Consider the following 21140-nt stretch of genomic DNA (forward strand, 5'->3'; position numbering starts at 1 on the left):
TTCAGCCCACAGACGATAACAGGGCCAGACAACTGGTCAGACCCTTTGTGGCTCTAGGTTCAAGACGTTGTTGCATTGCCCATATGCAGTTCTGGGTCCTAGGCCTAGGGTGAAAGGAACACTAGCACTTGCCACGACAGGGGACATTTGTGCTCACAAGGGAGCAGGAGCCCTGGTCTCAATTCCAAGGCAGAAAGGAATAGGCTTTCAACCACAAAAAGAGGGACCCAAGTCACAATTCCAGGGGCAAAAGGAACAATGGCACTTGTACATACAGGAAAGCAGGGGACCTGGTCACATTTCCAGGACCAACAATAGCAGCAGTACTTGTGCATACAGGGAAGCTATGCCCAAAGGGCTGTATACCACTATTAGGTCTCTATCTCAAAGAAAAAGGAAAAGGACCTATATGTACAAAAATAGTTATAACAGCTCTCTTTGGGGCAGCAAACAATTGGAAACCAAAGGAGATGTCAATCATTTGGGGGATGGCTGAACAAGTTGTTGTATATGATTGTGACGGAATACCATTGTGCTATAAGAAATGACAAGCAGGATGGGTTCAGAAAAACTTGCAAAGACTTCTATGAACTAGTGCAAAGTGAAGTGAGTAGAACCAGGAGAACACTGAACAGAATAATAGCATTGCTGGATGATGACGAACTGCGAATAACTTAGCTGTTTTCAGCAATACAATGATCCAAGACAATTCCAAAGGACTTATGGTGAAAAACACTATCTCCAGAGAAAAAACTGATGGAATCTGAATGCAGATAAAAGCATACTTTCTTTAAAATTTTATTTCGGCATTTTAAGGGGGCTGGTCTGTATTTTCTTTTGCAACATAGCTAATATAGAAATACGTTTTGGAAGACTATATCAAATTGATTTCTTTCTCAAGGAGGGAAGAAACTATGGGAGGGAATTTGGAACTAAATTTTTTTTTAAATGAATGTTTAATTTTTTTTATTAGAGTTAATTGAAAAAACAATAAAATAAAGGAGAAGAAAAAGCAAAAGAAAACAATATATTACTATATGGGGCAGCTAGGTGATGCAGTGGATAGAGCACCAGCCTTGGAGTCAGGAAGACCTGAATTTAAATCTAGCCTTAGACACTAGCTGTATCCCCTGGGCAAATCACTTAACCCTGTTTTCCTCAGTTTCCTCATCTGTAAAATGAGGTATAAAAAGAAATGGCAAAGTACTCCAGTATCTTTTGCAAACAAAACACTGTACAGGGTCATGAAGAGTTGGATAGGACTGAAATGACTGAACAACAAAAACAAAAAAGGAGAATTAACTTATGTCCTTCCTGGTAAATCAACGTCCTGTTGGGAATAAGGGAAGAAGAATGCCTATAACTGAGAAGCTATCTTAGCATTTAATTCCAAAAGGATCCCTTAAAGATCATCTAGTCCAGGAAGGTCAAACATGTGGCCTAAAGCCCACTACACTTCAAACTATGCCTTACATCAGCCCAAACAGATAAAAATGTATTTGGGAAACACTTAACAAAATGAAAATACAATTGAACATAAAGTTAATATGTTACTATTTGAGTTTGACATCACTGATCTAGCCTAATCCTCTTTTTTAAAGATGAAAAAATTGGGGAAGGATGAAGCTAAGTGATTTGATGAAAGCCACACAAGCTGGATTTGAGACAGATCTTCCAATTCCAAATTCAGTGTCGGTTGTGAAGTAATACAGGAGAAGGGGTCATGTAACTCTTCAGAGATAGTAGCCTTCTGAATCTGGAGAAGTTGGTGAGGCAAATATTTTTTTTTTGGTCTCAATTTTTTTTTATTTAAATTTATTTATTTAACATATTTGGTTTTCAGCATTGATTTTCACAACAGTTTGAATTACAAATTTTCTCCCCATTTCTACCCTCCCCCCCACTCCAAGATGGCATATATTCTGGTTGCCCTGTTCCCCAGTCAGCCCTCCCCTCTATCACCCCCTCCTCTCTCATCCCCTTTTCCCTTCCTTTCTTGTAGGGCAAGATAAATTTCTACGCCCCATTGCCTGTGTATCTTGTTTTTTAGGCAAATATTTAATAAAAATGTTGGCAGTTATCATGGGTTCACCATCTATGTGTATCTACCACTGGGGAAGCTACAGTCAAACAACCAAACAGTAAAGCACGGAATAGGGCTGATCAAAGTAGGGGCAGACAGAATGCTACTAATTTTACCAAATATTTTCAGATGAGGATGGGGGTGGCATCTCATCTTCCCAGAGCACAACCCACTCCCCACCCCACCCCACACACACACCAAAGAAACATTTTTAAAATAATTAAAAGCACAAGGGTAGAAATAGCTCAAGTTCAACACTAAACAGCAGTTGATCTTTGACCTTTCTGATTTAAAACTAGACTAATGCAACAGATGAGTTCACCAAAGTCATTGAACAGCTGCCATATGACAATAGCTTTCACAGTTGTCAGTCACCTGATTAAACTATTAACATAAGTGGTCCCCACACTATAGAGGTGAAAAATGCATGAATAGTTTTAATACTCCTCTAATTCTTCCTTGCCTCTGGCTCAAGATGTTTTCAGTTAGGAAACATCAAGATTTATGGAAACAATCACTTTTAAGCAAATGCACAGAGTCTATTTCAATGTTACTTGTTTGGATGAATAGAGGTCATAACAGGAAATGAATCTGGCAACTTGTAAAGGCACCTGCTGAGCTCCAGACTATTCCAAAATTCAAATAATTTCTTCATTTTTCTCAAATTCTTTTTTTATAGTTTTTTTAAAAGTATATATTCAAAATACTGCACTTAATGCAAACTGTAAAACATCTCAATTTCTCTGGACTTGTTTCTTCATCAAATTTATTGAGGGTTTGATATGTGGTACTATGACGTATGAAAATAACAAAAATACATGTTACCTACTGGGCACAAAGAATCTTGCTAGGCAGTAGTAGACATACAGAGTTCCAGAAAGACAGGAGATCTGCTATTTACTGGCCTTATAGTTTAGGGGTAGTATATCTTCCCTTACCTAAAGGTAAGAGTAAGATTTCACCAAGGACTTGAGTAGACAGAGAAAACTTCATGAAATAAGTGGGAAATAAGCTGAGCAGAGAGGAAGAAGAGAATATATTCTGAATTTAGGAAATATCAAGAGAACAAAAGCAGAGAGATAGGAAAGTGTATGATATGTTTAGAAAAATAGGGACTGGTAGATTTTATGCTAGGTAATAGGAAAAATAATGTTGAATATGTGATAGGTTGATTCAGGCTTTGTAGGGTCTTGAATACTACCTGATAGAAGAGAAAAGAAACTACTAGATGTCAATAATCTATTGATCAGAGCACTGAAGATGTAACACTAGACATTCAAGAACAAACATCAATAGTGATTATTGAGTGGATATAAGGAATAAAGAAGAGGATTAAATCAAAGACCAACCCAAGGTTTTAAGTTTGGTCGCCTAGGGTCATTGTTCTTGACCACCCTGCAGCATTGAACATTTTTTTCTTCAGTGGGTTTTCAAAATACCAGTCTCTCTGGGTCTCCTCCTACTGCTATGATCACTTACTTCTCAGTCTTCTCGACTAGGTTTTCATTCACCCCATTTTCATGAACTGTGGTTGTAGCCCCAGGGTCTTTCCAGAACCCTCTTTTCTTTTCTCTCTACACCCTCTCATTTAGTGACCTCATTAGTTCTCATAAGGTTTAATTAACTTCTTTGCAGATCACACACACAGGCACACACACACAGACACACACAGACACACACACAGACACACACAGACACACACACACACACACACACACACACACACACACACACACCCCCTACACCCTGTAAAGGCAATCAGTAAGGCTCTTCCCTTCCCCCCATTTGAATAGGCTTCAGATGGAGTTCCAAGTGAGGCCAACAAAGGGAGGTCTGATTACATTTTTGCTCCTAAGTAGGCCCCAAACCCCTAGTTACTATGTGCTAAGCCAACAAGGATGTGAACCCCTCAGGGCCCAAAGGGGAGTTGCTAACACCAGAGCCAATGGTATGTGCCTGAGTTCTGGTCAATCAGATGATGTTTAAGGACCGTATAAAAAGAGAGAAGAGAGCTTGGAGAGGCAAACGAGGAGGAAGTAGGAAAAGGAGAATCAGGAGAAGGAGGAGCAGCAGAAGCAGAACCAGAAGAAGGCTGGGCCTTAGCCTGGAGGAGCGGAAGCTGAGGAGCAGAAGAAGCTGAAGCAGCAGGCCCTGAAGAAGCTGAGAAGCTAAAGGAGCAGAAGAGGCTGGAGAAACTGAGGATTAGGAGGAACAGAAACTGAGGACAGAGAGCCAAGAACCAGCTTCTAGAGTGTACAGACCAGGAAGTGCTGAGCAAGGGCCTGGGACCCACGAATGATTTTCTTACAGAAGGTTTATTTATTTTTTATTTTTTTTATTATTTCTTTAACTTATTTAATATATTTAGTTTTCAGCACTGATTTTCACAAGAGTTTGAATTACAAATTTTCTCCCTATTTCTACCCTCCCACCCACTCCAAGATGGTGTATATTCTGGTTGCCCCATTCCCCAGTCAACCCTAAATTCTGTCATTCCACTCCCCTTCCATACCCTTTTCCCTTCCTTTCTTGTACGGCAAGATAAATTTCTACACCCCACTGCCTGTGTATCATATTTCCGAGCTGAATGCAAAACTTTTTTTGTTGTTGTTATTGAACATCTGTTTTTAAAACTTTGAGTTCCAAATTCTCTCCACTTTTCCCTTCCCACCCACCCTCCCTAAGAAGACAAGCAATTCAACATAGGCCACACGCATATCATTATGTAAAACCCTTCTACAATACTCATGTTGTGAAAGACTAACTATATTTTGCTCCTTCCTAACCTATCCCCCTTTATTGAATTTTCTCCCTTGACCCTGTCCCTTTTCAAAAGTGTTTGGTTTTGATTACCTCCTCCCCCTATCTGCCCTCCTTTCTATCATCCCCCCTTTTTTATCTTCTTCCTCCTTCTTTGCTGTGGGGTAAGATACCCAATTGAGTGTGTATGGTATTCCCTCCTCAGGTCAAATCCGATGAGAGCAAGATTCACTCATTCCCCCTCACCTGCCCCCTCTTCCTTCCTACAGAACTGCTTTATCTTGCCACTTTTATGTGAGATAATTTGCCCCATTCTATCTCTTCCTTTCTCCCTCTCTCAACATATTCCTCTCTCATCCCTTAATTTGATTTTGTTTTTTTAGATATCATCCCTTCATATTCAACTCACCCTGTGCCCTCTGTCTATATATATATGTATATATATGTATATATATATATATATACACACACATACATACACACACATGTATACACACACACACACACACACACACACACATATGCATATTCCCTTCAGCTACCCTAATACTGAGGTCTCATGAATCATACACATCATCTTTCCATGTAGGAATGTAAACAAAACAGTTCAACTTTAGTAAGTCCTTTGTGATTTCTTTTTCTTGTTTACCTTTTCATGCTTCTCTTGATTCTTGTCTTTGAAAGTCAAATTTTCTATTCAGCTCTGGCCTTTTCACTGAGAAAGCTTGAAAGTCCTCTATTTTATTGAAAATCCATATCTTGCCTTGGAGCATGATACTCAGTTTTGCTGAGTAGGTGATTCTTGGTTTTAATCCTAGCTCCATTGACCTCTGGAATATCATATTCCAAGCCCTTCGATCCCTTAATGTAGAAGCTGTGTTTCCACAATACTCAAATTGTTTCTTTCTGGTTGCTTGCAGTATTTTCTCCTTGATCTGGGAACTCTGAATTTGGCGACAATATTCCTAGGAGATTTCTTTTTGGGATCTATTTGAGGAGGCGATCTGTGGATCATTTCAATTTCTATTTTACCCTCTGGCTCTGGAATATCAGGGCAGTTCTCCTTGATAATTTCTTGAAAGATGATATCTAGGCTATTTTTTTGATCATGGCTTTCAGGTAGTCCAATAATTTTTAAATTATCTCTCCTGGATCTATTCTCCAGGTCAGTGGTTTTTCCAATGAGATATTTCACATTGTCTTCCATTTTTTCATTCCTTTGGTTCTGTTTTATAATATCTTGATTTCTCATAAAGTCACTAGCTTCCACTTGCTCCAATCTAATTTTTAAGGTAGTATTTTCTTCAGTGATCCTTTGGACCTCCTTTTCCATTTGGCTAATTCTGCCTTTCAAGACATTCTTCTCCTCATTGGCTTTTTGGAGCTCTTTTGCCATTTGAGGTAGTCTATTTTTTAAGGTGTTGTTTTCCTCAGTATTTTTTTCTGTATTTTTTTTGGGTCTCCTTTAGCAAGTACTTGACTTGTTTTTCATGGTTTTCTTGCATCCTTCTCATTTCTCTTCCCAATTTTTCCTCTACTTCTCTAACTTGCTTTTCCAAATCCTTTTTGAGCTATTCCATGGCCTGAGACCAGTTCGTGTTTTTCTTGGAAGCTTTTGATGTAGGCTCTTTGACTTTGTTGATTTCTTCTTACTGTAAGTTTTGGTCTTCTTTATCACCAAAGAAAGATTCCAAAGTCTGAGTCTGAATCTGAGAGCGTTTTCACTGCCTGGCCATGTTCCCAGCCAACTTACTTGACCCTTGAGTTTTTCGTCGGGGTATGACTGTAGGGTAAAGAGTACTTTGCTCCAAGCTTGAGGGGATGTGCTGTTGTTTTCAGAGCTATTTCTATACAGCCAGCTCTGCCACACCAGCACTCCTCCTTCCCCAAGAAACGCCAACCTGGACCTGACTCAGATCTTCAGCAGGCTCTGCACTCCTGCTCTGATCTGCCACTTAATCCCCCTGGGCCTGGGGCCAGAAGCAACTGCAGCTGTAGTTCTGTAGCTGCACCACCTCCCCTGTCCCCGGGCTATGGCTGAAACACCAACTCCTTTCACTCCCTGCAGCTTTCCCCACTAACCTTCTCTGTTGTCTTTGGTGTTTGTGGGTTGAGAAGTCTGGTAACTGCCACAGCTCACTGATTCAGGGCGCTAGGGCCTGTTCCACCCAGCTCCCAGTCTGGTTGGTCCTGCCACCACCCATGCTGGGCTCTGCTCCCCTCCACTCCCAGCTCCATGCGCAACAGACCTCACCCAGCGACCATCCAGGCTGTCCTGGGCTGGAGTCCTGCTTCCCTCTGCTATTTTGTGGGTTCTGCAGTTCTAGAATTTGTTCAGAGTCATTTTTTATAGATTTTTGGAGGGACTTGGTGGGGAGCTCACGCAAGTCCCTGCTTTCCAGCCGCCATCTTGGCTCCACCCTGTTTTCTAATATTTTTAACAGGAATGGGTGTTGTATCTTGTGAAAATCTTTTTCTATATGTATTGAAAAAACATTGTTTTTATTAATATGGGCAAGTATGTTTATAATTTTCCTAATATTGAACCAGTTCAGCATTCTTTGTATAAATACAACTCTGTCACAGTATATAATCTTCATAATATAGTGATGTAGCCTCCTTGTGAATATCTTATTTAAAATTTTGCATCAATATTGTATGTGAAGCTATAAAAGTATAAAACCAACAAATTTAAAACTCCTAATTAAGCACCAAAGTAAAAATCCTGAAAAATCAAAGGAGAGACTGACAGAATTAAAAATACAAAAACCACTGAGTTGATAATAAACCTGGGACCTATTTTTTCCTTTTTTTTTTAACCCCCCAGGAAGTAACTTGTGAGTTCTTTCAATTTCTATTTTGCCCTTTGGTTCAAAAAGATCTGGGCAGTTTTCTCTTATGACTTCTTTAATTATGAGTTCTATATTCCTTTTTAGATCATAGGGTTGTTCAGGAAATCTAATGATCCTTAAAATATCCCTCTTCAATCTATTTTCCAAGTCAGTTGTTTTTGCTATGAGGCAGCTCATGATTTGTTCTATTTTTTCAACCTATTGACTTTGTTTTAATATTTCTCAAAGTCTTATAGAGTCATTAGCTTCTATTTGGTTATTTCTAATTTTCAGGGAGTTATTTTCTTAGGTAAGGTTTTGTATCTCTTATTCCAAGTTAATAATTCTATTTTCATCTTTCTTCCGTAACTCTTATTTCTTTTCCCATTTTTTTTCTTCTACTGCTCTAATTTGGTTTTTAAAATAATTTTTTAGCTCTTTTTTTCAAATTCACTCTTTTGTTCTGGATTTGTGTCTTAAGCTTCCCTGTTACCATAATTCCTTATGAGGGGGTTCCTTTTTTGGTTTTTCTCCATTTCTCCAGTCTACTTCTTGACTTTGGCCTTCATGTTAGTACTAAAGTCTGTGCATCTCTTGGGGAAATTATAAGCTGAATTTTGGTTCTCTTGAATTCTTTCGTTGCTTTCACAGATCAGGCTGGAGACCTGCAAGCTTTCAGTCATCTGGGATTCCTGATTATTCTCCTGTAGGCTTTGGCCTGGGTTAAAGGCTAGAACTGAACCCTTGCTCTGTTCCTGGGAGCAGAGCCCTGTAGATAGCTACTATTTGCTTGCAAATGCATTCCTTGATCAGTACAAAGCTGGGACCCACAAGCACAATAGCTGCTCTTAGTACAGGTCCCTTCAAACAAGCCAGCCTGGATCTCTGACCCAGAATTGGGTAGAGAATGACACAGCTGGCAGATGGAACCTGTTCCTGAACCCTATGCTAGTTCAGAAATTCGCTGGGATTTCTTCTTGCCTTAGGGCTCTCTTTCATTCACTGGGTTGTAGAATGTCCAATAGCATTCTCTTGGACAGACCCTGTCACTGCTGTCCTCCTATTTCTTTGTCTCCCTAACCCAACATGGGATGGGAAAAAAACTTACTGTAACTTTTTCTTGGATTTCATCATTAAAATATGGTCTGGTGTGTTTTTCAGATCAGTGTGAAGCAAGTGTTAGTGGAAGAGCTAAGCTATATTTCTTTCTGCTATTCTTGCCATCTTGACTCTGCCACCAACTCCCACATCATGAAAAAAACTTTAATCTAAACATCCCCATCATCCTAACATCTTTCCTCTTTTTTGTGGCTCATCACCTAGAAAAAGCTGTCTGCAATTAATGCTAACAGTTCTTATCTCACTCTCTCCAAAACTCTCTGGGGCGGGGTCAAGATGACAGAGTAGCAGAAAGCAGTGAAGAAGGAACTCCTGCCCAATATTCCTTTAAACAGATCTAGCAAACTCACTAGATTGAATACTGATGGGGAAAGTAAAGAAAAGGTCATTTTTCTAGCCAAGGTGAGCATAGAGAGACAGACAGAGAGTTCTATGGACACTGAGGGCAGGGTATTAACAGCTTGACATAAGAAGTTAAAAAAAAAAACCTTACCCAAGTCAAAAAAAAAAAACTGCCTAAAAATTAGAATGGACCAAATAGAAGCCAATGACTCCATGAGACAAGAAGAACTATTCAGATGATGTCAAAATACTGAAAAAAAAAATAGAAGAAAATGTAAGGTGCCTCTTAGCAAAAACAACTGACCTGGAAAATAGATTGAGAAAAAAATTTATGAATCATTGAACTACTTGAATTCTGTGACCAAATATGAACTTAGACATATTTCAAGAAAGCCTAAAAGAAAACTCCCCAGATCTCTTAGAACCAGAGAGCAAAGGAGAAATGGAATCTACCAGTTATCTCCTGAAAGAAATCCCAAAATGAAAACTCCTAGCAAAATTATAAACCAAAACCTAAGCTTCCAGGTTAAAAAAAAAATACTGAAAGTAGTCAGAAAGAATTTAAGTACCAATGAGCCAAAGTTAGGATCACAAATGATTCAACAATTACCACCATAAAAGAGTAGAGTGTCACGAATAAGATAGTACAGAAGGCAAAGAAAATAAGCTTAAGAATAAATTACCTAGCAAAACTGAGTATAATTCTCTAGGTGGGAAAATGGACCCTTATTGAAATATAGGGCTAAGCATTCCTGATTAAAAGACCAGGGTTGTGGAAAAACTTTGAAGTTCAAACACAGGAGTTAAGAGGAACATTAAAAAGTAAACACAAACAATGATAAAAGAACAAATAAGGATAAATTGCTTATATTCTCTTTGAACTATATTACCATCAAGGATCATAACAGGGAATCTATAAGTAGACAGGCTAGATTGCCAATGCACTGACTTCCAACTTTGTGAAGAAGGGAACAGCACCTGCTGGATTAAGCACCTGCTATGTGCCAGGTGCTATACTAAACACTTTACAAATATTATCTCACTTGATCCTCACAACAACTCTGTGAGATAGGGGCTAATTTATAGTTGAAGAAAGTGAGGCAGAACTAGAGGTCAAGTGACTTACCCAGGAACACATTGCTAGTAAATGACCGAGGCTCGATTTTAATTCAGGTCTTCCTGACTCCAAGCACTGTACTTTATCCACTGTGCTATGTGTCTGTAATTCTTTATGAAGGCTAGGTCTCTTGCATCAAAAGTTTTATCCCAAGGTATACTGGACCTGTAAATAACTTCCTATCAAGGGACTCCCAAATCCCAAAAATATTCCATTCAAATTCCCTACAAAAACCTAGTGGCTTTGCAAGCAAAAGGAGCACTGAGCAGTTTGTTGTTATAAGGACATGGGTTTTCTTGGCAATAGTTTTCTAGGAAATAATAGCTTATACTGGATTGCAACTTTCTGCTCCTACTTTAGACTTCCCTAGAGAGGAAATTTTATCTCCAGTTGGTGGATTCAATTATTTCTTTAAATAAGCCATGATTAAATAATAGTTTCTGCAATTATTACTGTCATAATATACCAAAGCTACCACAATTACACATATTTGATTTTTAAAGGACAAGAATGAAAAGGCAAAATATCCCACAATTCCAATATATTTTGACTAACAGTGTAAAGAGAATTGTAATTAGAACTAGGGCAAGACAATTTGATTGGGAAAGCTCCTAAGCTTCACATTGAGTTTTAGGGTATCAGAATTATAGAACTTAAGGAATCCTTGAAAGCCACCTGTTTTAGACCTCTCTATAAATGAGAAAGATGAAACCCGGAGGTATTAATGACATGGCATAAATGACATAAGCTCAAACAGTTGGTTAATAACAAAGCTGACACCAAAACAAACAAAAAAAAAACTCCAAGTTTTCCCACAATAATCAATCAATAAAGTACCTCCTATAGGGCAAGTTAAATTCTGGGTATGCAAAGATGAAAGACAAAGTATACCTGCCCTCAAATCACTTATAATCTAGCCAGAGAGAGATAATATATATGTATGTGTATATATGCATATATATGTATATGTACATATGTAAATTTTTAAATATGTATATATATGCATATATATGTATATGTGTGTATGTATATTTTTTTAAAATGATATGAGGTGATAGAGGAGAGGAGTTAACAGCTATAAGTAGATCAAGAAAATCTTCATGAAGAAGGTGGTGTTTCAACTCAGGGTTTCAAAGTGGCTGAGGTGAGAAAACTGAATTCTAGGCATGGGGAGAACAGCCAGTACAAAGGTACAGAGACAGGAGATGGAGAGTAGCAGAAAGAAAAAGGCTGGTTTGGTTAGACTACAATGAATCCAAAGGGGAATAACATGATATAAGGCAGGAAAGGCAAATTGGGTCCAGTTTCTGAATGGCTTTAAATGACCGAAGAATTGATTTTCTATCAAGGAGAAGGTAAAAGAGATCCACCAGAGTTCACAGGAACGACACAGACCTGCACTTTAAGTCCCTTTGGCAACTGCAGGAAGGATACTTGGAACATGGAAGAAACTTGGGATACAGAGCCTCCTAATGGGAAGCAAATGCATTAATCCAAGCAAGAAGTGATGAAAGCTTGCTATAAGAGCAGATGGAAGGGCATAGAAGTTAAAGTTGTTGCAGAAATAGAAACAACAAGATTTGCGAATTGATTAGATATATGGGGTGAGGGTAAGTGAGAAGTGGAGAATGAGACCAGGATTGGGACGGTAATGCCATTCAACAGAAACAGGAAACAAAAAATGTCTATGACCCCTCTGTCACTAGTGTACATTAGCCCTCAAAGATTTAAAATTAGTTATCCATATTCTAACAGCTATTTTTTGTTTAGTGCTCTCTCCTTGTCAGTGATTCCAAAACACCATCCCCAAAGATTCCGCGTTGAGAGTGTGAGCTCCAAATTCAGTCAATGGGAAGAGGAGCCAGTAGGGGGTGGAGGAACTCTGTGTTAGTGCCTATATAACTTCCTTTGAGCTGTATGCAACACACACACACTGCTGGCATCATCTTCGGCCACACTGGGGTGTGTCCTTTCTCACGAGAAAGCAATAAATTCCTTTTTGCCTTTTCTCAAGAACGGTCTCTGCATATTTTTAATGTGAGTAGTGGTCTCTGGAAGGAAGAGATGTGAAAACTAAGGAAGAAAAACATCAGCATTAGAAGGAAATTCCATATCTTATGTTAAGGGACAAATGTAGGACACTTGCTCAAGGGATTTTGCAAAATATTAAGGTTATTTATGGACAGACAATGTCTGAATTTTCCAAGTTATAACCAAAATATTGTCACTAAAAGTCACCAAGAATGTTAAATTAAGAACTCAGAACTCAGTATGCTAAACAATAGAATTCCATGCTATAAAAATCTTTTTTTCTTTTAGATAACAGGAAACTTGAATTTAAAATGATGAAGACATTTAAAGGTTTAACAACTCAACAATATCTTAACTTTCTGTTGCTTTTTTTAGCATTCTAATGGTAAACCTGGAACAACCTGCATCATTTCCTGTTAATTAACCTTTACAAATGATGCCTATTAATTCTGTCACTTGTTATTGATAGAGTTATCAGTTGTTCACCAAATGTCACAACAGGAATCTCAGTTAGAGACAAGTCATTTCTATTTTCAAGTACAATAATCAGATCACAATGCGTATCAGCATTGTGTTGTAGTACATGTTTGGCATGTCTTTGGGTAAAATAAACAATCTCACACTTTAATAGAAAGAACAACAAAACTGGCAGAGCTAGTTTCCAACCCTCTCATAGCTGAGTCGTTTTTATGACAGTAGCTGACTCTGATATATTTCTAAGGAGAAAATGAATATACTACAGAAATGCCATTCCACTGAAGTCTTTCTAGGTAACCACTACTGGAAATACAAAATTATTTTGGAAAAGAAAAACACTCCTTGTCTGTGTACATATTTGTGTGGTATCAGTTTCAGGGAGAAAAAAAGAGATGTTTGGTCTGCCTTGAATCAAATATAACATAGGATTTTGTTCTACAATTCTAATGCCTTATCATAAAATATTTATTATGGTAACCTATGTTTATAACATATAACATATTCCTCTTTATATCCCTCCCAGTGCCTAGCATAGTTTCTGTAAATACTAAATACTTAATAAATGTTTGTTTTATGAATTAGTTAATGTTTGTTGAATAAAGTAGCTTGGATTCTATAAGGATGCATGTAATGCTACTATGATTAAGTGTATATTTCAGCATATTTCTGTACATATAATTTATATATTATACATAATTTATACATGTGTATTTACATATACATATATATTTTACATATGCATACGTACATATGTATATGATGTATTTCTGTATGTAATAGTGAGTATAGTTATAAATGTACATAAACTCCCATAACTAGGAGAAATGGAACAGGAGGTACACTGTGGTCTAGAGGAGAGGATGAAATGTACTATGTTCAAATATTAGATGTTAATCAATTCTGCCCTGGAAAGGATGTCACCATTCCTTTATCAAATATTTATTTAACTTTTAAGTAACTTCATATTATTAAATTGTGGATTAATTGGGCTTATTAAGTTTGAATGCTTCCTCAGTTAGGTGACAGACACTTTCTATTTAAATTAGAAAGCCAGTTACACGAAAAATTTCTTTTAGTTTTATTTCTCACAGAAAATGGGCTGATTTTCTATAAATTTTGTCTTTTGGTGCCAATGTTACTCTTCATGAAAACAGGTAATTAAGCAATGATTGAATAAATAGGAACACTATGAAAGTTTTTTCATATCATCAGGAAAGTGAATTCTTCCATACCAGGAGGAGGGAACCTGGAGCCTCACGGCCACATGTGGCCCTCTAGGTCCTTTGACTGAATCCAAATTTTATAGAACAAATCCCCTTAATAAAAAGATTTGTTCTGTAAAACCTGGACTTGGTCAAAAGGACAAACTCAAGGACCTAGAAGGCCACATGCAAAAATTTTAAATAAAATATTAGCAAAGAGATTACAGCAACTTATCACAAGGATAATACATTATGACTAGGTAGGATTTATACCAGGAATGCAGGGCTGATAGGAAAACTATCAGCATGATTGACCATATCAACAACAAAACTAAAAGAAATCATATGATTATCTCAATACCTGCACAAAAAGCTTTTGACAAAATACAGCACCCATTCCTATTAAAAACACTGGAGAGCATAAGAATAAATGGAGTCTTCCTTAAAATGATAAGTGGCATCTATCTAAAACCATCAGCAAGCATTATATGTAATGGGGATAAACTAGAAGCATTTCCAATAAGATCAGGGGTGAAATAAGGATATCCACTATCGCCACTGTTATTCAATATTCTGCTAGAAATTTTAGCTTTAGCCAATAAGAGAAGAAAAAGAAATTGAAAGAATTAGAATAGGCATTGAGGAAATAAAGCTATCATTCTTTGCAGGTGATATGATGGCATACTTAGAGAATCCTAGAGAATCAAATAAAAAATTACTTGAAATAATAAACAACTTTAGCAAAGTTGCAGGATAAAAAATAAACCTACATAAATCACCAGCATTTCTATATATTACTTACAAAGCCCAAGAGCAAGAGATAGAAAGAGAAATTCCATTTAAAGTTACTGTAGACATTATAAAAATTTTAGTAATCTACCTGCTAAGACAAACCCAGGAACTATACAAACACAGTATGAATGTATATGTAGAGCCTAGATCAGATTGCATGCCATTTAGGGAAGGGAAAGAGGAGGGGGAGAAAATTTAGAACTCAAAATCTTATGGAAGTGAATGCTGAAAACTAAAAATAAATATTTTTTTTAGAAGTTAGGTAATTACACTTGATAACCTTTAAGATCTCTTGCAGCTCTTAATCTACAATCTTGTGATCTAATTTTCAAGATCTATTTTCTGCCCCACTCTACTTAATTTTATGTTATCCAACTAACTCACAAGTTCACCAAGCTCATTCATACCTCTCTTCCTTTCCTTGTGTTTTTCCCTCACTTTAAATGTCCTCCTCCATCCACACTTCTATTTATCTGCAATCCTTCAAAATCTTATTCCTGTTCCACTACTTCTTTCCCTAATAATTCATGTCTTCCTGATATTACTATGAACAGGTTTCTCTGAATTTATACATTTAGTCTATACCATATAATTTAGCACTTAGTTATTTGTTTCGAATGTTTACTGTTCTTTCACCTATCACACTCACAAGAAACTTGTAAAATAAGAGTTACTCCCCCTATAGTCACAAGAATATGGAGATGATGGAGCAAATTTATGGAAATTCATCTTAAAAAAAAAAGCTCTCCCAATTCCAGTCTTTATCAGCAACTTATAGTTCATTCATGAATCATTCATTTCCTGTTCTACTCACCAGTCTCAATCAACATCTGATTGCTTGGCCAGATGTCAAAAATTCAGACTGCTTAGTCAGATGTAGTCTGAATAGTAGAATACAGTGAGTACAGTTCCCATGATCTAGAAACCATACTTCATTAGAGTCAAAAATTCATTAGTAATTTTTAAAAGTAGCAACATGCTTGGAAACATTTTATCTACAAAAAAACCCATGTTAACCAACAAAACCAAAAACCTGTTAAATGGAGTTAAGATTATTGATAAAAACCTCAGTTGTCTTGTTCACTAATATATGAAGCAACAGCTTATAGTTTCATCTAAGATGGAAAAGGAAATCACAAAGAACATTTTGAGCAGTTTTAGGATATCAAGTTTCAGATCTTAATCTCCACTGTATACAAAACATTAACATAGTTAACAAATAATATTATTTGTTATCTGATAACATTGTTAACATATTGTTAACAGCTACTTGTTAACTATTCGCAAATAAAGTTATTTCTTACAGAAACCACATAGAGTTGCATTAACTATATCAATCTATCAAAAATAATCATTTTAACCTCAAAATACTGATTCCTTCCTACTATATCAATGATATCCAAAGGCACAATCTTACCATTTTGCTCATCAAGCTCATTCCCAATGTCTTGCCCCATTTGTTTCTGCCGACTTATAATTGAGGAAAGAGCATCAAGGCCAGCATCTTGTTCTAAAAGAAACAGATGAAAAAATCATTAAGTCTACAGCTGATTTAACATACAAACTGGACCTGCCAGATGTAAAACAACAGAAATATACATAACACTGAAATCTTTTCAGCATGAGGTATGTTCATCTTGGGTCTCATCCAAGAGAGCTTTGTTACTGAAATATTGAAAGGATATACATACATACATACATACATACATACATATACATATACATACATATACATACACATACACATACACACACAGACACACACACACACACACACACACACACACACACATACACACACACACAGTTTTCTCCTATAGCAAAGGCCTAAGCTATGAAACCCAAAAACAGTATTATAGTTCTGTTTCGGTGTACTAAAAGAATAAGTACTATCCTCTTACAGCTGCTTCCCTTGGACAAGGAAAGAAAAAGCAAAAAGAAAGGAAAAACAGGGGATGCAAACCCTGAGGAAATTTGATACCATTGCCTAGAAAAGACTATTAGTCATCACCTACAAAATGTATCCATCTATCCAGTCAATTACCAGAGAACAAAAATCATCATTTTATTTTTGACAGTTATACTAAGAATCTGTTTTAATTCACCAATAACTGTTTCAAAGTGCCATTTGTGCATCAATTTAAAAAATTATTCTGAGGGATGTGTAAAGTATATATTTTTTAAGAATGTCACATTCTACACATCTCTGAAAACACAGCCTTCTTCCTATTTCCTGAAAAGTATTTATTTTTCTCTAGCTGTATAAAATATTCCTTTGGTAATCTGAATGATATTGGCACTGAGTAAGTAAATTAATTTAGATAACATTGCCATTTTAATTTTATTCATTTGGTCTACTCAGCCAACAAATTTTTCTCCAATTAATATTCTTCCAGTTATGGAGATATCTTTATTTCTATGAAGGATATTTTATAATTGTATTCAGAGATTTCCAATATGTGTCTCAGTGGGTAGACTTTCAAATATTTTATACATTCTGTAGTTACCTTAAATGAATTTTTTTCCTGCTGGATTTTGTTGGCAATATACAAAAATGTTGTTGAATTAGTTTATATCTTACAACTTTGCTGAAAATATTGCTTTGATTAATTTTAAGTTGACTCTCTAGGGTTTTCTAAGTAAATTCTCATATCAAATTTAAAAAATATTTTGTTTCCTTTTTTCTTCTTAATTCTCTTAATTTCTCTTTCTTGTCTGATTACTTCTGAGGTTCTCAAGTAGGTGATATTAGAGCTTAATGAGAGGTGAAACTGATATTGACTTCCTTAGATTATGTCTTCAAATTCATCGAGGGTATCGGTTTATGCTATCAATTAACATACTAATTTCTGTTCAGCTCCAGACAACTCTTGAGCTAAGTCATTGCTGTCTGAGCAACAGGTAGTGACAGAGCACTGTATTGTTAACGCAATGGGAAGATCTTTCCCATCCATTAATAGGCCCATGTAACCTGCCTGAATCACATGAGCCTGTCGTGAGAGGAGCTTACAGAATGGGTGGAGCAGAAAGGGGTAGAGTAGAAACTGAGACAGAGCTGGGGAAAGAGAGAGCAGGCAGAGGAACTAGTGTGAGTGAGAGACGGAGTGATTTTGCTTCAGGGAGTTCGTTTGTGGGAAGGCCCTAACAGAGGGATAGCTTCAGGATGGTGGTGCTCCCTGCATTGATAATGTGTATAGATTTCTTTGTTGCTATGATGTATTTGGCTTTCTGGTGTTAGGATTTGGCTTTCTGGTGTTTGAATAAATGTTTTGGTTTCATCTTCCATGAAGAGAGTCTGTTATAACTTGTGATTCAAACCTGGGAATTTGCCTGTACATTCATAGTATTCACTGTGGGTATCGCATTGGTGATATATTTGGTGTCACAAACAGGATCACAAGGTATAAAACCTCTACTTGGAGGCAGGAAGGCTTTAGGGAAAGAAATGGATATCCCAGGATGGGAGGATTTGCCTTATTCCTCCCTGGCAAGAGAATGGGCTAAAAGCACAGGACTCTGTGAAAACTGAGTACCTAGGCTACAGAAGGGAGCACCCAGAGATTTAGAAAGATGTTTGCAAGGAATACCAACAGAACTTGGAAAAGAACTGGCAGGGGTATGTAGAAGAGGCTGGGCCTTGCTACCAAGTTATCATATCATATGTAAAAGCAGAGACAAACTGCTGGAAGAAAAGGTTCAGATGAAAAAGGAGTTAGACATTATGGTGAATCTTTAATAAACTTTGTCTTTATCCTTGTCTGGAAAAAAAAAAAAAGGAGTCAGATGATATGCATGAGAAGCTTTCTGTGCTACAGCACTGAAACCTTCCTTTAGAAGAGCAAGCTAGAAAGTTTCATGTAGTAGAAGAAAAAGCAGCTATGAATTTAGTTCAGCAAAAGAAGTAAAAAATTAACAAAAAGAAGGTACATACAACCTTTGCACAGGCTGGGCTTGATGGGGGCCCAAACACCTGCCAGGAAGATTGGTGGGAGGAAAATGAAACAAAGTTAAAAGAGGCTTTTAGTAATGCAGATATTCGTCCAATACTACAAAGGAAACAGGAGAACCAAGGGGGCTACACAGAATTTAGGAAAATAATAGAGGATTTTACTCAGCACAAGGTCACAGATATTTTTGAGTCGATTCATCCAAAAACTGGGAGAATCATTAGTATCTCTAATGGTGAGAATCAATGATAAAGGGGCCAAATTCAGAGGTATTAGCCAGAATCCTTTTGTACAGCAAGTTTTTAGGGAATACCATATGCAATGAGGTAACAACCAATCTGTTAGCCTTAGATTTAGAGGCAGCAGACAGTATCCTACTGACTTTATGTGGCCTAGTGGAGGATAGACCCTGGTATTCGCTTAGGAACTGTATGAGAATGTTAAAGGAAGAGGTAATGAAGACAGCAATTATGATGGGAGATGCCGAGGCTTATCACGGTACCCTCTTAGCAGTTTCTCAGAAATATCATAGTGAAGACGGCTCCTCCTGCTTATAAGCACCTAATTCTGACTCTACTAATTAGGGAAATAGGGCACTCACTTTTGGAGGTGCTCGATAAGATTTCAGAGTTAAGTGACTTAAGGGAATGGGGAAAAGATAAATTTCCTCAAGATAAAAGAGTAAATATCCAGCAGATTCGATGTCAGAATAGATTAACAAGGAAGGAATTATCTACCGCAGGGACAGATTGTGGAAGATTTTGGAAGAATAGATGGTATCCCAACTAATGAGCTGTAATCAAAGGTACTTAATATTAGATTGAATAGAGAAGTAAGAACTGCCTAAATCATTGTATCCAAGTTTGTCATACTTTCAGGGAGAATAGGAAATTGGTCAAGCCCTAGCTCAAATTAAAGAAATATACAGCAATAAAGAAGATAGGAATTAATACAGTTTTAGTGGGTTCATGGACTCCAGAAGCACGGTTGACCCTATGTTTACCTTGCTTCTGGTTGTTGTCTCCTTATTCTTTTTGGCTTTTCAACATGTTTGATAGATTTGTTTCCTGCAGGTTTGGTGCCCTCTACCTATAGATGCCTGACTGCTTGAGCTGGATATCACCCCCTGTCCAAGACTGCTGTGTTACCCCTGGCCCTGGCATCGACCAAGCTCCGGATGCCAGCTAAAGAAATGACCCCTCGAATGGGACCTCTTGGGGCAGGGACAGCTCTATGTCCAATTTCAACATGAAGTAGCTATAAGAGACCTTTGCCCCTTACCCCAGGTAATTTTGACCCCCATTCATTTGAGGGAATGATGGGGTGCCTGTGCTCAAGCCCCACCCTAAGATACTGTTTTATGTGCTTATTTTGTGTTATCCCTGCTATACTGTCATACAGTTCTGTTGACACCAGTTGCCCCTAAACTCCCATTGACTTATGAAACGGATACAAAAGGTCTTGGGACTGAATGTATTGTTAATGCAAAAAGAAGATCTTTCCCATTCATTAATAGACCCATGTGACCTGCTTGAGTCACATGAGCCTGTGGTGGAAGGAGCTTGCCTAATAGGTAGAACAGAAAGGGGTGGAGCAGAAACTGAGACAGAGCTGGGAAGGAGAGGGCAGGCAGAGGAACTAGTGTGAGTGAGAGAGGGAGTGATTTTGCTTCAGGAAGTTTGTTTGTGGGAAGGTCCTAACAGAGGGAAGGCTTGAGGATGGTGGTGCCCCCTGCATTGATAATGAATATAGATTTCTTTGTTGCTATGATGGATTTGGCTTTCTGGTGTTTGAATAAATGTTTTGGTTTCATCTTCCATGAAGAGTTTGTTATATCTTGTAATTCAAACCTGGGAATTTGCCTGCATGTTCATAGCATTCGCTGTGGGTATGGCATTGGCGATATAAGCACCCATTTCTTTTTCAGAATGGACATCATCATGTCTACCACCAACTCCATTCGGACTACGAGGAAGAAAGGGCCAAGTCTACACAACACTCTGGATTTTGCTGGCAGTCCTGGAGACACTAGTTTTGTCATATTACTCATCACACCACACTTTAGTCTGCAGCACTTTGAGACAGATGTTTCCACTCAGGTCTTTCCTGCTGCTGCACAGTTAGAAAGCTCCTTCAGACTAAGAACATGGTCTACTCTGCCCCACCCGCCAAAGCTACAAATGAAAGTCTTGAATTTCTAAGTAAATATGAAGAATTTTCTGTTTAACCAGACCAGTGATTTTATTATTGTACCTCTTGGTAAGGAACTTCTATGAACAGACATCAAACACCTGTTCTATAACTTATAATAGTACATTAACTTGCAGAGGATCTTTTCAAGAAATGACACAAAACAAAGGATATGAACAGATAGTTTTCAGATAAAGAAATTACAGCTCTAAGTTGCTATTGATTAGAGAAATGCAAATTAAAACAACT

General features: G+C 37.4%; 1 protein-coding gene across 1 annotated transcript in view; it reads right to left on the reverse strand.

The window, feature by feature from the left end:
• Positions 1-21140, reverse strand: part of STX8 (syntaxin 8) — a 279229-nt gene that overhangs the window by 179480 nt on the left and 78609 nt on the right. The window contains 1 exon segment of the mRNA XM_036768392.1: positions 16172-16264. Coding sequence (XP_036624287.1) covers positions 16172-16264 — 93 coding nt within the window.

Source organism: Trichosurus vulpecula, chromosome 7 (assembly GCF_011100635.1).
Source record: "Trichosurus vulpecula isolate mTriVul1 chromosome 7, mTriVul1.pri, whole genome shotgun sequence".
Taxonomy (NCBI): domain Eukaryota; kingdom Metazoa; phylum Chordata; class Mammalia; order Diprotodontia; family Phalangeridae; genus Trichosurus; species Trichosurus vulpecula.